Source organism: Tetrao urogallus (assembly GCF_951394365.1).
Source record: "Tetrao urogallus genome assembly, chromosome: 3".
Lineage (NCBI taxonomy): Eukaryota > Metazoa > Chordata > Aves > Galliformes > Phasianidae > Tetrao > Tetrao urogallus.
This window is the reverse complement of record NC_136815.1, coordinates 50573300-50588594: the sequence shown is the minus strand read 5'-3', so window position 1 is coordinate 50588594 and position 15295 is coordinate 50573300. Positions and strand designations below refer to the sequence as shown.

General features: G+C 44.0%; 1 protein-coding gene across 1 annotated transcript in view; it reads left to right on the top strand.

Moving 5' to 3' along the window:
• Positions 1-2206: 2206 nt before the first annotated feature.
• Positions 2207-15295, top strand: part of PIEZO2 (piezo type mechanosensitive ion channel component 2) — a gene marked incomplete at both ends in the record, with an annotated part of 287728 nt that continues 274639 nt past the window's right edge. Inside the window, one exon of the mRNA XM_079533880.1 lies at positions 2207-2270. Coding sequence (XP_079390006.1) covers positions 2207-2270 — 64 coding nt within the window. The remainder of the gene's footprint in view (positions 2271-15295) is intronic.

The following is a 15295-nucleotide window of genomic DNA, read 5'->3' as shown; positions in this document are numbered from 1 at the left end:
GAAAGTAATAGATACTTTATCCTTGCTTTAGTGAACCTGAATGACCGAATAGAACAACAACCAAACAAAAGAGTGATCAATACCTCAAGTGTGCTGCCAAAATGCACAAAACACTTTAGCTATGTGTCCTACACATACAGACTGCTTCCCCTGACTGTCTGCTTTGGGACCACCAGGGCAAGGAGAGAGATGTTCCCCAGGAAGGTGTTCTCAGGACAGATCCTGAGCTCTTTGAAGGGGTTCTGAAAGTGATACCACCAGTGCTGGGATGTTTCATTAGTGAGGTAAGTGCTGTGTGATGCTGGTGTGGTATCTGCTGCAGACTTGATCCCTAAGCACAATGACAAGAGCCGGGTGACCCATTACATCTGTCCTGCTGGGCTCTTCTGTCTGACAGGTGTAAGCCTGAACCCACATCTACCTGCCAAGCTGGGAGTGGACTGACTGTTATTTCTGGCTGACTTTTTCTTTGCTTCATAGATGCATGTTGGGAGTTCTTTCTGTTCCACATACCCTACTATCAGAGCCAGTTAGTCCTGAGCAAGTAATCACCATTATTCAGAAGAGAAAACTCAGATGTGCATGTGGCTCAGCACATACCATCTGCACTCTAGAATCACAAAGACTTTTTTTTTCTTTAATAGAACCTTTTTATTTTTGTAAGTGAATTAGAGATTAGAGCCAAGCAGCCAGGCTTCAGGAGACCACACAGGCCACCTCAGAGTTGAGGTGAGGCCCCACACCAGGAAGGGGCACCAAGGATTCACATGTTGCCCCATGGGGTCACTATCCATAGCTTTCTCTTCATCTTGTGTAGGGATCATAGAATCACAGAATCACAGCATGGCCTGAGCTGAAAAGGGCCATAATGATCTTCTAGTTTCTTTCAATCCCTCTGCTATGTGCAGGGTTACCAACCACCAGACCAGGCTGTCCAGAGCCACATCCAGCCTGGCCTTGAATGTCTCCAGGGATGGGATAAAGGTTTTCCTGCAGCACTGCTGCCACGACAAAGGCATTCTGCCTGCACTCACCTCATGTGAGTGGGAGGAATTGCAATGCATTGCCCAAGATTAAGCGGACTTTGATTTGCATTAATAACACCATTGATAGCTCTCCATAACAGTGCTATCTCAGCCCCCACTTTACTCAGCACACTTTACCCAGGGACACCAGGAAAGCCTCAGAGCGGCCCTTTTTAAACCTGCAACACTTAAACCGACAGTGGGTTGCAAATGGGAAAGCTTTCCAGAGAAGTCACATATGAGGGGTGTTCCAAAAGTAATGCCTCTTATTTTATGATGTCGGCCTATGTCATCAGAGGCAAAAGTTGGTGGTATGGCAGTAGAGGTTGAACCTTCCTACCAATGTTTTGTTTATGGGAACCAAACAGTAGATGTGAGCACAGTGAAAGCTGGACTTCATTGGCAACTGTTTCATAGCAATGGCATGGTCACAGCAGTTGTGAAATAGCTTCTGCTGCTGTAGATGTTGACATGCTGTTGCATGCAGGCTCTTGTTCATCGCTAGCAAAAATGCATAGCTAATGGCGGTGACTGTATTGAAAAACAGAGTTTTGTAGCTGAGAATTTGCTCTATCAAATAGTGTTATTGTACTCTTTGTAGATGTAGCAGTTTTCATGGAAAGAAATAGGAGGCATTACTTTTGGAGTGACCCCGGTTCATTCCCAGCGATGTCAGATCTGTTTTATTTTGTTGTTCCAGGTGGCAGTTTACTTGTGCGGCCAGCTGGGCTGATGAAGCCTGGAGCAGGAAACAGGCAAATCAAAGTTAAAAAAGAAAAAAAAAAATAAAGAGTGAAAAAATGAGAAAAAAAAAATGGAAGAAATGTCACGTAAGGGGAAGGAGAACCCCCTGGAGGAGCGCTGCGGACAGACCCCAAGCTCTACGGGGCATCGAGGCGGAGGCTAGTTCCATTGAGCGCGGCGGAGGGCAGGAGGAGGAGGAGGAGGAGGAGGAGAAGGGCAGCAGGAGGCGGGCGCGGAGCCCCGAGGGGGCGGGCGTGTGCGTGGCCCGGGCCGGGTGCGGCGCGGCGCTGCCGCGGGATGCGGCGGGAGGCGGGAGGCGGCTGAGGCGGGGACGGGCGATGCTCCGCCGCCGCGGCGGCTCCGCGCACGGCCGGCCCTAGAGGAGCGCACCCAGGGACGGCTCCGCGGCCGCCCGGCCGACGTCCTGCCCCGGCGCGATGGCCACCGAGGTGCTGTGCGGGCTCACCTTCAGGCTGCTGCTGCCCGTGTGCCTGGCTGCCGGTACGTCCCTCCGCCCCGCCGGGATGCTCCCTTCCACGCGGCTGCTCCCGCACTTCTTTTTCCCGACAAACTTTCGACTTCGCGTCTCCCCCGTATTTCTTAGCCGCCCTCGTTATGCCTTATCCCGGCGCTATCATTACCGTCCGTTCTCGTCGCCGGGACTCCTCCGCTCGGGAAAACGTCCTCAGGCGGCCGTGGGAGCTCCGGCGTGGGAGCGGTGCGGGGCGTCCCGGCTGTGCGCAGCAGCGCGGGAGAGCGCGGAGCACTTCTCTCATTTACGGAGCTTTTCAGGAAGATTTCCTTCTTTTATTATTTTTTTTTCTTTCCTTTTTCTGTTCCCTTTTAATTTAATTTAATTTAATTTTTAATTTAATCTTTCTTATTTTGAGAGACAGAGAAATTTCGGTTTATTAAACCGCGTTATTTAGCAGGCAGCCATCCAAAGCAGGAATTATTTTTGGACGTAGAACCGCGGTGCCCAGCCGTGGGTGAACGCGTTCGTGTTACTCCGTGCTCTCCGCGTTTTATTCAGCGCGGAACTTGGAAGAAAGAAAGCGGGACCGCGCTGCGGAGCACGGTGGGGCCGCGGGGGCGGGCGGGGGCCGGCGGGGGCCGAGAGCGGGAAGAGCCGTAGCTCCGGCTGCGGCTCCCCTTGTGCTGGTGGGCAGCGAGCGGCCCCGGAGCACGCAGCTCTGCCCTCGAGGAGCCCCGCGACCCCAAAATCTCCCTCACTCTCGGCTATCAGCACCCGCTGTCCCTTCCGAAGGTGGCTCTGTGGCCACCGACGGTGCTAGAGGAGTCATGATTCCACGGACTGCTGGCAGCAGGTGAGGGCTCCCCACCTGCTGTGTGTCCATCCCCATGCCTATGGGGCAGTGGCTCGGTGGCTGGTGTGTTGGGTGGTGGATGGGGTAAGCATTAGGGTGCCCTCGAGGCCATGTGATGGTGGTGCCAGGCGGCCCCCAGCAGAGTGTAGGGCACCCTGTGATTGAAACTCGTTAGGACTCATCCATATTTTCCTCTGCATTATGGGTGTGAATGCCGTGGAAAACCATGTAGGGAGAAGGAAAGATGCTAGAAAATGAGTTGTGGCAGGTTTTGTTGGTGTCTCCTGACACCGTGATATCTAGCACTGGTTTTGCAGTAGTGGAGGAGTTACTCTGCTGGGCACTCACTCGTGTGTTGGCTCTCACCATTCTTTCTGTATCACAAGAAGTTTGGATAAAAAGGTTTTGCAGTCCTGGCTCCTGATGCTCAGTCATGCAGAGGTACTTTCGCATTGCAGTAATGCCTCCACCGCTGAGAACTGGTGTCAGAAATTGCTTATGGTCATCTTCATCTGAAGATTAATTGAAATGTAAACCCTCAAGGATTACATACTGTCTTGAGTATGAACAGAATTACTGTTCATTCTTCTGCAGAGCTTTTGGACCCAAAGGCCTTGTTCAGCCAGACTTGAGAGAGGAATTAGTGACAGGACACCAGCTTCTCCCGTGCATCTCAGTGTGCAGTGTCTGTAGGCACCGTGTCCTCACCCATGACTGCCCCGCAGCAGGCTGCTCGCTGGGCTGAGGCCTGGCCCTGCTGCCTGCACCTGAGCGGCCCTGAGCCAACTCACTTCTCCTCCCAAAGCTTCAAGGAAGTCCTTCATGGGCTTCTGGAAAAAGGCTCTTCAAAGTTCAATATATCACAGTGATGGTTATTTGTATGGCTTAAGGTGAGGTTACATCCGGAGCTGAGCGGCTGCTGCCAGGACTCGCTGCGCCACGATGCCTCGTGTCTCCTGCCTCTGTCTGGGCAGTGAGTGTGTGCAGCTGTGCCAGGAGGGGGAAACGATGAGCTTTTCGTTGTGTTTGGGGTCTGCGTGGCTGTAATTTAAAATGATAAATGGCTGCAGCCTCTCATTGGGGTAGGGTTTGCTGTTCTGTTTCTAACCGGGCTGGAGAGCCCCAAGGAGGTATGTGGAGGGGAATGGCGGCTGGGGCACACTCTTTAAAAATAACACATCTGCCAAGATGAAATACGAGTCCTTAAATACTTAAAAAATGGTTAATGCTTTAATTCCTTAATACTTCAGTATTCAACTTGATTTACTTTTAAAATAAAGCATGTCATCTTTGCTGGTACGAAATAATTTCCAAACTTTAAAAAATAGCACGTACTTGGGAATACACAGTTTATTATAAGAACGTTTTAGGATCAGATCTGAAATGCTAAAGAGCGTCACCTTGTACAGAGAACCCTCGATGTGTTCGCTTACAGCTCAGAGCAAAGTGTCCAGGGTAGCTGCTGAAGACAGGAGATATAAAATGTCCAAAATGAACAGCTTTCACTGCTTGTCCCCTTCTGGCTTCAGGGCTAATTCATCGTCCTCTTATTTTTGTGACAAAATGTTATGCTCAGTCTGATGCAGACCTAGGACTTAAAAAACAACTGATGGGAACACAAAACTTCCTTGCAAATCAAGTTCTGTGCTCTGTAATAAGACAGAGATTTGTTTCTATGCTTGTTTTTAGTGAGATTAATGCTATGTGATATGCCCCTGTATTGCAGTAATACAATGCTGAAAAAACAAATGACAAATTGGGGGGACAGGGGCCAAAGAGCTTTGGCAGTCGTGGTGGGAAGTGTTCAGTTAAGCTTTTATTAAGTTTTTATTTGTAAGTTTTTGTTTTATTTATTTAAAGCTTGAGTCTTAGCATAAGCCTGTTGTTTCTTTGCTGCTCATATGAACTTCAAATGTGCAAAACGTTGTTTGTCTCTGCCTGAACTCAGACATCAAAACCATCTTTCCCTAATTGCTTTTTTTGATTCATAAAGGCTTGAACCACAACGTTGTGGTTTACATCACTTGATAACAATTTTTAATTATTCTGTCTCCAATTGTTTTCTTTCATGCACAATTCATTAGTTTTGTTTTAAGAAAAATATTAGTGTTTTCAGATGGTACACTGGAAAAAAAATGCTGGAAAAAAGCTTCCCCTGGTTTCTGACAGCTGAATTGCATGTTATGGGCAGATTGGCTTTGGGACGCCAGCTCCAGCCCAGGCACTTCCCAGAAGCTGCATTTGCTTTCTGAACTTTTGAATTTTGACCAAGATGAGGTAAGAACAGTAGGAGCTTTCGGAGCACTGTCTTCTTTGTTGGTGGCTTTATTTTGTTTGTTGTTAGGGGGTGAGCACAGGTTTAGTGTTTGGTAAGTGACAGCAGGTTAGAAGAAAATACCTTGAAGAGTTTTTGTGGGTGACAAAGTTCAGCTCTCAGTTGGAAGTTTCCACTTGTTCCTTCAAGCCACATCTTCGAACTCATGGTAGATGGTGAAGTTGCTTTTTGTTCTCCATTCTATGAGTGTGATTCATCAGAGAGATATTGGATGAATCAGAACGGCCATCTCTTCAGGACATCAAGAGTGTATTCTGTTGAATTCTTGTAAACTTAAACAGTATTCACAAATGCAGTTGTTGGATTGGCCTCCTGAGCACAGCCAGTGGGATCCAGGTGTTTATTCTGCCTTTGAAGGAAAAAAAAAAATAGATCCCAGTGTGCGAGGGGCTCTTTGACTTTTCTGCTTAAATTAACACACACAGATGGAAACTTTGGAGGGGAAATACCTATGTTGTTTCATTAGCAGGTACTCAAATGCTGCTTAAATTATGTGTTTTAAAGAGTATTTCAGAAAGCAGCACCTCCCTGTATGCTTTGATGCTTTGAGTTGTTACTACGCACTTTTTCTACAGAACGAGTAACTGTTGGACAACTCTGTAACATTAAAGCAAGACTGTAGAGACAGTGAGTTGTGTCTAGATCTACTATTTTTTGAGTGCCTGGAGGTGGCTGTTTAAAAATGATACTACAACAGGACATGGTGTAGCAGTTTGCAGGCAGTGCTGTGGTTTCTGTGTGTCAGCTCACACAGGTGATGTTATGCCATGGTGATGACAAAGCAAATCGTGATGCAGAACCATTCAGACTGGAGAAAAATCCAAGCAGTGACATTGTATGTGATGGTACATATGGGTGCATGTACGCACATGCACACATATCAAAAGATGCTGATGTATTTTTAAAGTTGAAATGAACTTCACCTTGGCTGCAAATGTGCTGCTTGTTACTCCTTAAAATTGTCCAGATACTGAAAAAAAAGGCAAAGGAAGACCAAACTGATTGGTGTTGTTATAGTGGAGAATATTTATTATGGTGTTCTGAGAAGAATGATAGAGAACAGCATGAGAGAGATTCACATAGACTTCCTGTTACATTTTAAAACCCTGCTGCTGTCCCAGAACACTCATAAAAATGTTGGTTACATCAACAAAAAGTCTAGGAAGCACTTAATGGGTAGCAAGCTAAAAAAACCCTGATAAATGTAAATGCCAGTTTGCGTGAGGGATCCTAAAATGCCTGTTAGGTTTCCTTCCCCTCTTCAAGTGTTTTAGAAATATATCTGGCTTCTTTTATGAAGGGAAGTTTCGCTGTTTACCTAGTTCAGCGGGAGCAGGTGAAAGGTGTCAAAGAGAAAAAATTTATGCAACCTTGCAGGAACAATATTTTCCAGGCTGGTAGGCATGGGCTTAGATCTTCTTGTGCATAAAAAAAACAAGTGTCATCAAAATCTCTTTGGATTCCATTTTAGGTCAATTAAAATCCAAACAGAAGTGTTTTGGGGAGAATGGGAAGGCAGCATCCGCCTGCTCTGTGGCTCTCTGCAGCCATCTCAGGGTGACTGTGACCACTGTGATCTGGCATGCAGGTAGGGAAAGCTCTCTGAAGATACATCTCACAGAAGATGGGGATTAAACACCTACCCTTAAGTTCTTACCACCTGTACTTATTTATCCTAACGATGCTGTTAAGTGGCTTGAATGCACATAATGGTTAAGATGAAATGTTTACAGAGCTACAGATTTGCTCTACTCGGCGTCTGCCAGGTGGGTGCCTTTTTTTTTTTTTTTTTTTTTTTTTTTTTTTTTTTTTTTTTTTTTTTTTACAGTGTTGAACCTTGGCATAGAAACCAGTGGGAGGCTGTTGATTGTGGAGTTTGTCAGAGAGAGCACACAACTTTCCTGGAGACTGCAGGGTCTGGGGAGAGAGCATGCCAACCCTTTAGGCAAGACTGGAGGAACTCTGAACAACCTGATCTGCTTTAGGTATCCTTGTTCATTGCAGGGCAGTTGGACTAGATGGCCTTTAGTAGTGACTTCCAATGCAAAAGATTCCATGATTTATTTGTTGTGCTAGAGCTTATGGGTGTAATCTGCAAATCAGGCTGTTAAATTTCTTCTCTGTCTCTAGAACCGCAGGTACGAAACTGTGCCAAACTGCAGTTCTTATGTCAGTCAAAACATAGAATGAGGTGATAGAACTGAATCTACTTGGGAGCAGAAAGCTCATTTTGGGGGTAGTTTTTTTGAGGTATGAAAATGGCACTGATATTGCATTTGTGCATGCATAGCTACATTTCCTTGCTACAAATCTGAAAACGTGAGAGGTAACCACCAAAGCACTAAGATCATTGCATGGTGCATCTCTATCCGGCTGCTGGTTGGAGCTGCTGCAAATGCTGGCAAAGGAGGCTGGTTTCAGTCCAGCTGGTGCTGCTGCAGCAACTGTGGGAAGGAGAGAGAGAGTATTTCATGGGTGGTATCTGAGAGGATATTCAGAGTTTGCAGTCTGTAGCAGCAAAGCCTTTTGCACGTGCATGCAGAACGTCTGGTTGCCCATGCTCCAGCTTCTCTTCATCTCTTTTTTCACACTGCCGTGGTAGTCCTTAAGAATTTGGTGTGTCCTGTTTAGAGGATAACCTTTCACATGAGGGATACCAGTAATGATTTTCCTATGTTGGACTCCAGAACTCCAAGAAAAAGCCTGTTTGAAATAAGTTTCCAATTGTGGAGAGTTGTCAGCAAGTGTTAATGAAGGAAAAAGCCTGTGTAGCCACACTGATTGTGTAAGCCTTAATTATATCTTCAGGTGGTTCAGAGATACTCTAAGTATGACTTTGCTGAGCTGCTAACAGGATGTGTAGCATTGTTTTCTTCTGGTGTGTATGGGAAATGCTGAATCATGGCCTGAACCTGACTGACCACCTGAGGCGAGCAGTGAATCAGCCACAGGAGCACAGGTGAAGGCAATTCACCTGTGCTACTGGAAGGGGTGGAGCCTGGCTCCACCTCTCCGAGACCCATTTCAGAGCTGACTGCCACTGGGGAAGGATCTCTTTTGGAGATCACTCCTCTTAGAGTCTTCTCAGTGAGCCTAGGACAAGGGTAAGCTTTCCATTCATTTCTCTTTAGCGTGATGACCTGTTTAGCCCAACTTTCTTGTATATTTCTTAATTATAACATCCATATGTTAATTGATTATACACTGTGCTACAGCAGATTGGACAACAAACATTTGTAGCTCAGTTGTTTCCTATCTGTTTTGTAGGGTAAAATAGTTGTCTGCAGTGTTACTTTTGTAGTGGTCGCAGCTCCTCATGCTGTCATCCTGATAAATCTCTGAAGCTAAGCAGGGTGAAAGCCAGCAGCATGCAGATAACAGGCTTTTAGAAAACATTCATGTGTTGGAGGCAGAAATATGACAGATAAAGTCTGCTGATTCTTGTCCTGAGAGGAACTGGCATGCTGGGGGTTGCTTTGTCAGATGAGCCAGCTAAAATTGTGGATATTTAAAAGAAAAAGCCTAAGAGTTGAGTTATACAATACCTTTATTTTGGAGCATACCCTTTGATGCATTATGCTCAGGATGTGGTTGAATTAATGGACTTTGTCTGAGTCTTACCTGTCCGTTTCCTGTCCTGAGTAGGCAGTAGTAAAATCTGAAAGTCACGTAAAGGTTGCTATTCTGTATCTTGGTTTCTTGTGTTTCATTAATTCTGAGCTGTGATGTTAGCTTTGATGATATCCTGTAGCAATGAATACTGTGTGTGAACTCTGCTGCAAATAAAAAGGAATACTCTTTAATCCATTTTCAGTTTGTTGCCTCAGTAAATAATCCTTTGGATGGGAAAAAGTATGTATAATCACTTAAATCAACAACAGTCTAGTGTTCTGTTTACTCTAACACTTTAGAATAACATTTACAAGGCATAAAATCAACCATTAAGATTAACTGTAGAAATTAACAGCTCTGAGTTTCCTATCAGTTGTCCAATTCTGAAGAGAAAGAGATGAGGATTGCACTAAAACTGCCCCCACAAATACAGAGATCTGGGACAGGCCCCTTCTCCAATTAGAGTGATTGGATGGCACAGCGTAGCATCACTCCTCTGAGCTCATTCATGCAGTCTGCAGTTTGGAGGCTCTTCTTGGAAATGAAGTGAAGCTTAAAGAAGCGAGTCTGTGTATTTGTCACTGATACACCAATCGCTCCCCTTCTGGCAGAATATTATAAGCACAGGACTGCAGACATTACATACTCTGTCTACTGTTTCCAGGATTCGTTGATGTAGCTTTACAGAACCATAACTTAAAACTGAAATGCTGAAGTGGTATTGGAGCAAGGGTCAATTTTGCCCCTTGTTCAGAAGTCACAGAGGAGACTGCAAATTATTTCTCTAACTGATAAACATGCGTGCACAGGATTCTCACTGTGCTGAGGGATACACAAACTTTACTTGAGTCGAGAGGTGCTAAACTAGTGCTGTCTTGTCCTTAGCTGTGCTAATACCATTCATCACACTGTATGCTGATGGTTGTTTTTGGTAAAAGATACATTATTAGAGAAATGAGATCTTAGATAATTTGTGGAATAAATTTTATCAAATGCCTCGTGCTGGAAGTCATGTAATCCACGATGCAAGTGTAAGTTTAGCCTTAAATTTTGATTGAGCTTATGTCAAATGCAGGAAGAGTCTGAAAGGCTAAGAAGGGACTGACCAGTGAAAAAGAATGCATAAATAACCCATTGTGAAAAGTAATGCTGATTGCAGTGTTGGTTTGCTTGTATAGCAAATCACCTGCTAACCTCTAGCAATCAAATGCAGAGACATTTACTCTGAATTTCTTTTCAATACATGGTCGTAAATTAGAAAATGTCTGGGATAGGAAACATGTTTGCATAGTGGCTGCACCTGTTTGGTGTGTTGTGTTTTCTTCTCTCTTGTTATACCCATGGCTTTTTATGACATCTTCCAGAATAGTAGTTTCCTAACTGCAGAGAGTAGATTGATTCATAAGCTAAAGGCAAGTGAGAGAAATTTGTCTTCCATAAATCCTGATTTATGTAGAAAACTTTTATAGCCATAAATAAATATTAGGTCATGTTGTCATTTTGTTGGCCTCCTTCTCTGAGAGTATTGTTAGACAACATTTGTAGCTGCACTGTGATTGCTGAAATATATTTCAATTCGCTTGTTCTCTGAATGCCTAGATTTTGAAAACCTGTCATGTTATATTCCTTAGAGCTGCATTTTTAACAACACAACCTCTTCTACAAGACAGCCTGAAAAACACCACATTTTAACTTTTTGAAGCTTTGTCAGAGACCAAATCGCTTCCTGGGATGTGTGTATTGCAGGGCATCTTTTAGGAGGAGGGTTCTTTATACTGGAAGCGCAGGTTTAGATTTCCTTTCCACACTTTTGCATGAGCCATCGATAATGTGGACCTTTTCCTTGAGGGCAAAAATTCTATGTATCCGTGTAGAAATTCATCTCTAAGTGCCTTTTTTCCTTCAAGTGAAAGTGCTGTGTTGTCAAAGGATTATCTTGCACCATCAGCCTGAGAAGCTGCGTGATGTTTTTTGATTCTTCCTTCTCCTCTTCTCTAGGCATTTTAGAATATGTTATTCTATGACGCTAAGCTTCATAGAATATGGAGTGGTTAAGCTCCATGAAGCATGGCCTATGTCTCTTATTTGTTAGCAAAGTGCTAGGCATTGATATTTGCACTATAGTGCTACGTAAATAATAAGTACCATCTCCATAGCTTGTTTTCTCTAAATTGAAAAAAGGGAAATCAGTAAGCCCTTTTTTTTTTTTAAAAAAAAAAAAAAAAAAAAAAAAAGCTTTGGATAAAGTGCTATTCCTGTGCTCTTGAAAACAAAGTTTCTGGTAAAGTTAAAGTCAAATATAGCACTTCCAACATTTCACTGTCAAATTTAGCAAAACAATAAAAAAGCCCCATCAATCCAATGTAGTACTGCACATTGTGGAAAATAGATTTTTAACTGGAAAAACTCTGATCTCCATTGTTCCTTCTTTTCACTATGTTTCTTATAAACCTCTGTGTAGGTCTGGTGTCACATTTTCTCTGACTTTGGTGGTTTTCTTCTGCAGTCTGATCTGCTTTCCTTTCTAACAAGCAGAACAAAAGCCTTTCATGCAGTTTTAAAGGCATTTTATTAACCATCTTCATACATTTGCTGATTGGGGGAGGTCTTTGTTCTTCCCCTCTATAATAAGTGAACTTTTACTTCTTGCCCAGTGTGACAAATCTTTCTTTTCTCTTAGTTTCTTTTTCTTACAGTGTGATATGTTGGTCGGGACCTTTGGCCTTCATTGGGCAATATTTTTCATGTCCATATTACTATAAAAGCGTATTTCCCTTCATGCTGCTTGGACAGGGCCTTTTATTTCCCTGGAGTGTGTTTGGAAGCCTTCCTTATGCCAGCCTGGCTGTGCTTGTTAGAGTGGCAGATCATAAGGCTCAGCTGACAGCTACACAACCTTCATATTCCCCAAGATAAAGTACAGAAAACATGATGAATTGGGATTGAAGAAAGCCTAGTCAGCGACACAAACCTTATTTACTCTGCATCACACAAACCCTAAGTTTGTTCCCAGCTCCTTTCAAATTGAATCCAATAATTGACTTCATCTCCTTGTTTGATAGCTGGTTCCTTTTAACTGTGGGCTCTGTAATTTTTATAAGGATTAGTGATCACAGAGATTTATTCTCCTTCACTTTTTTGCAAGGGATGCTTTTGTCATGGAAGAAGTCCCACACTGAAAAAAAACAGATCCTATTTTATGGTTTCTTGACCCAGTACAACTTCCTCCCATATTCCAATCCTTTGATTTCTTTGATCTTGAAGCACAGTGTCTATGTGCATGCTCTGAGGCCAACTATAGTGCAAGAAATACTGTGCACATATAAAATTCTAGTGACACAATGCATCTTAAAATACCCTTCTGTACTGTTCAGCTTGTCATCCATTTGTTCTCACTGAACTGAATCAACAAACTCAGTTGTCATGCCCATTAGTGTACATAAACATCAAAAACTTTCTCACAGCTTTTCATTGCCATCTGCAAATGCAGTGGTTGGTCGTAGTTGCTCAAAGGCATCTACAAATGTTTCTCATTAATTTTCTGCAAAGGTAAACACTTTTTTTGTGTATATTTCAGCAGACCATTGTATTTTATTAGAGTATTATGATTTTATACAGAAATTCCTTTAAGATACAGTAGCCTTATATGAAATAATAATAAGCCGCTGTCAACTTTTGGAAGCAATAAGCCACTCTTAATACCTACTATATATCTGTTGTAGCATGCAGGTATAGTAAGAAGAGTAAGACAGCCCCACAGTTCCATCTTCAGGATCTAGAAGTGAGTGTTGGCCTAATCGTTTAACAATTTATCCCTTACTATAAAGAAGTGCATGTTAAAATGCAGAGAAGAGGTGATGTGTGAATCTTGTTTCGTGCAAATAGTCAGCTGTATTGGCTATAGGAGAGAAACAGCAGTAACTCCAATGTGTCATTTGTGTGCCCCAGAGGATGAAGCGGTTTGAATTGCTAGAAGTTTAGAGGGGAGTGATCTGGTTATTTCCTGACAGCTCTATCCCCAGTTACTATATTTGGGGGAATTCCATTTGCTTCTTTCCTCTGTGGAGGAAGCTGTTTTCCTGTTGCCCTTGAAACATAAATGTGATAGGATTATTCCAACACTACACAATATTGCAAACAGAAAGGAAAAAAAAAAATCTTATTACCAGAGTCTCCTGCCTGCATGGTCAACACATTTATCATTGTCAAAATACACTGAAATAAGAATGTACCAGTTGTTTAAAGTAGTAAAGAATGAGCAAGTTATGTCACTAAAACCAGCATCTGTTCTGAGGAGCTAGGACTATATTCTCCTGCAGGGCAAGTCGTTCCTTAGTTATTCATTTTGGGTTTCAACACAGCCTTCTGAAGCGCTTGAAGTTGGCTACTCCCCATGCAAGGTTTCTGTGATGATTATCAGGTAGGTTCTGCTCTTTCTCTTTGTCTCCCTCTTCACAGTATTCCAGAGCTTTTCAGGCAGGAAGGGGCAACGTAAGATCTCTTCTCCAACCCTCTGCTTAATGCAGGGTCAACAGTGAATTTAAATCAGGCTGCTCAGGCCTTTTTCTTTTTGGGTTCTGAAAAGCCTGCAGAGCGGAAGTGTACAACCTCTTTCAATGCTTAATTTTTCTCATATTTTTTTTTTTCTTTTCCTCGTTATAGCTTCATAGCCTTCTGACTTCAGTTTATGATCGTTGCCTCTCAGTGTTTACCTTAGCAAAGTGCCTGGCTCCATCATCTCTATAGCCTTCCCACTGGGGGGCATTGGGGGATTGCTGTGAGGTATCCCAAAGCTGTCCTGTCTCTGGTATGAACGAACACCTGTCCTGCAGCTTCTTTTCAGAGAACTTTGAACTCTAACTCTGACTGTCTTGGGGGCTTCCCTCCAGGTATTTGTTAGCTTGTTAGCATATTCTTTGTCTTGGTGCAGGCCAAAGTTAGATGAGGTAGTCTGTAGAATCACAAAATCATCAAGTTTGGAAAAGACATCCAGGATCATCTAGTCCTATCACCAATATTTCCCCACTAAACAGTGTCCCTCATCTAAATATTTCTTGAACCCCTCCAGAGATGGTGACTCCACCATCTCAACCACCTCCCTGGGCAGCTTATTCCTGCACCTGACAATTCTTCCAGAGAAGAAATTTTTCCTAATATCCAACCTGAATCTCTCCTGGAACAACTTGAGGTCATTCCCTCTTCTCCTGTCGCAAGTTACACAGGAGAATAGGCAGACCCCACCACACCACAGCCTCATTTCAGGGAGTTGTAAAGAGCAATAAGGTCTCCCCTCATCCTCCTCCAGATTAACAATCCCAGCTCCCTCAGCTGCTTCTCTAAGGTTTGTGCTCCAGATGCTTCACAGTTTCATTGCCCTTCTCTGGTCATGCCCCAGGGCCTCGATGTCTTTCTTGTAGTGAGGGGCCCAAAACTGAACACAGTGCTCAAGGTATGGCCTCCCTAGTGGTGAATACAAGGGGATGATCACTTCCCTGCTCCTGCTAACTACAGTTATACAAAGCAGGATGCCATTGGTCTTACTGGTCATCTGGGCACACTGTTGGCTCATGTTTAGCTGAGCATTGAGCAACATTCTCAGGTCAATATCTTCTACACAATCTTCAGCCGCTCTGCCCCAAGCCTGTAGTGTTGCCTGGGGTTTTGTGGCCAATGTGTAGGATCCAGCATTTGTTTTTGTTGAACTTTGTCCCACTGGCCTTAGTCCACTGATCCAGCCTATCCAGATCTTTCTGAAGAGCCTTCCTACCCCCAGGCAGATCAACTCTTCCTACTAGCTTGGTGTCAAAATGCATACTTTCTGGGGGTGTGCTCAATCTTCTTAGCCAGGTCATCAATAAAAGTTTTGAACAGGACAGGCCCCAGTACTGATCCCTGGCGAGCACCATTTGTGACTGGTTGCCAGCTGGATGTAGATCAATTGAGCACTGTTCTGTTGGCCTGGCCCTCCAGCCAGTTCCTTAGCCAACAAAGAGTGTACCTGTCCAAGCCACGGGCTGCCGGCTTCCCCAGGAGAATACTGTGGGAGACAGTATCAGAGGCTTTGCTTGAAGTCAAGATAGGCCACATCAATAGCCTTTCCCTCATCCACCGTGCAGGTCACTCGATCATAGAAGGAGATCGGGTTGGTCGAGCAGGACCTGTCCTTTGTGTACCTGTGCTGGCAAGTCCTGATCTCCAGGTTGTCCCACGTGTGCTGTGCAATCTCACTCACTCCAGGTGTGGTTTAAGGC